General features: G+C 40.8%; 1 protein-coding gene across 1 annotated transcript in view; it reads right to left on the bottom strand.

Annotated features, from left to right (window-relative positions):
- Nucleotides 1–1,342, bottom strand: part of LOC115282692 (myosin-2-like) — a 26,612-nt gene that overhangs the window by 6,916 nt on the left and 18,354 nt on the right. The window contains 2 exon segments of the mRNA XM_029928834.1: nt 122–248; nt 1,148–1,336. Of these exon segments, the coding sequence (XP_029784694.1) occupies nt 122–248; nt 1,148–1,336 (316 nt within the window).

The raw sequence follows: 1,342 nt of genomic DNA on the forward strand, positions 1-1,342 counted from the left end.
CTGAACTGCTCAGTGAATCACACATGTTCTCAGTTGCTTTTATTAGGCTCTCACATTACCAAATCGGTTGTTTTCAACCACACCATCTCCATTCTTAGTACCCAGAAGAGACGAGAATTACCAGATTCGGTCTGCAAGCGTCCTCTCTGGGCCGTGAGGTCATTGATCAGCCGCTGCTGCTCCTCTTCCTTGGACTTGAGCTCACTCACTTGGTCCTCCAGAGTGCGGCACATTTTCTCCAGGTTTCCCTGTGAGAGGAAGTAAAAGAAGGAAACAAAGATACTTTAACATAATTTTGCTATTGCTAAAATTTCTTGTAAGACAGAAAAGTACTTATTTTGACATAAAATCAATCCAATTTTTGTATATGCAATGTGATATATTAGAATTTTTTGTTATATTATGATTGCTGTCCTAAGTTGAAAATATACATTGAGGTTTTTATTTATTTTGTTTTATTATGATTTTTTAAGTGTTTAGTTATTTTTGAGACAGAGAGCGAGAGGAGCAAAAAGAGAGGGAGACAGAGAATCTGAAGCAGTCTCCAAGCTCTGAGCTGTCTGTCAGCACAGAGCCTGATGTGGGACTTGAACCCATAAATCATGAGATCATGACCTGAGCCGAAACCAAGAGCTGGACGCTTAACTGACAGAGCCACCTAGGTGCTCCCTACATTGAGATTTCTAAAGGGCTAACTGTGAAGCTCCATGCACTGTTAATATAATAAATTTAAAGACTATGTTTTAAATGTAAGATTCTTGTAAGAATCATATGGTGTATTTTTCTAAAAGCATGTTTTCAAACACTTGACTGCCTTTATGTACAGTGAAACTTGGCTTATTAGATAATTGAGAATATTAGAGACCTGTGTTCTCCAGCTGGAACCCATGAGAACACAGATGACCTTTGTTCAAAAGCTGGTCCTGTCATTTATTAATGGTATGATGGGGCCAATGCGCTTAACTTCTTTGACTTTCCATTTCTTCATGGGTTAAGTGGAAATACTACAGACACTAGTGTCTTTCTTGCTTACATCCTAGATTACTATAAAAAACAAAGGACATAATGTGTGTAAAGTACTGTGTGCAAACTATGATGCATACATAAAGGATTATTTCATTAATAAAAATTTCCCAGGTTCTAGTACCTTGGCTTTGGAGACGGTCTCCATGTTACTGGCAAGGTCATCGATCTCCATCTTCATCTCACTCTTCTCCTTCTCCAGCTTCTGCTTGACCCTCTGCAGGTTGTCTATCTGCTCCCCGAGCTCGGCCACGCTATCCGCGTGCTTCTTCCTCAGGGTGGCCGCCGTGGCCTCGTGCTGCAGGGTGGCCTCCTCCAG

This window comes from Suricata suricatta, chromosome 17 (genome assembly GCF_006229205.1).
Source record: "Suricata suricatta isolate VVHF042 chromosome 17, meerkat_22Aug2017_6uvM2_HiC, whole genome shotgun sequence".
Classification (NCBI taxonomy): domain Eukaryota; kingdom Metazoa; phylum Chordata; class Mammalia; order Carnivora; family Herpestidae; genus Suricata; species Suricata suricatta.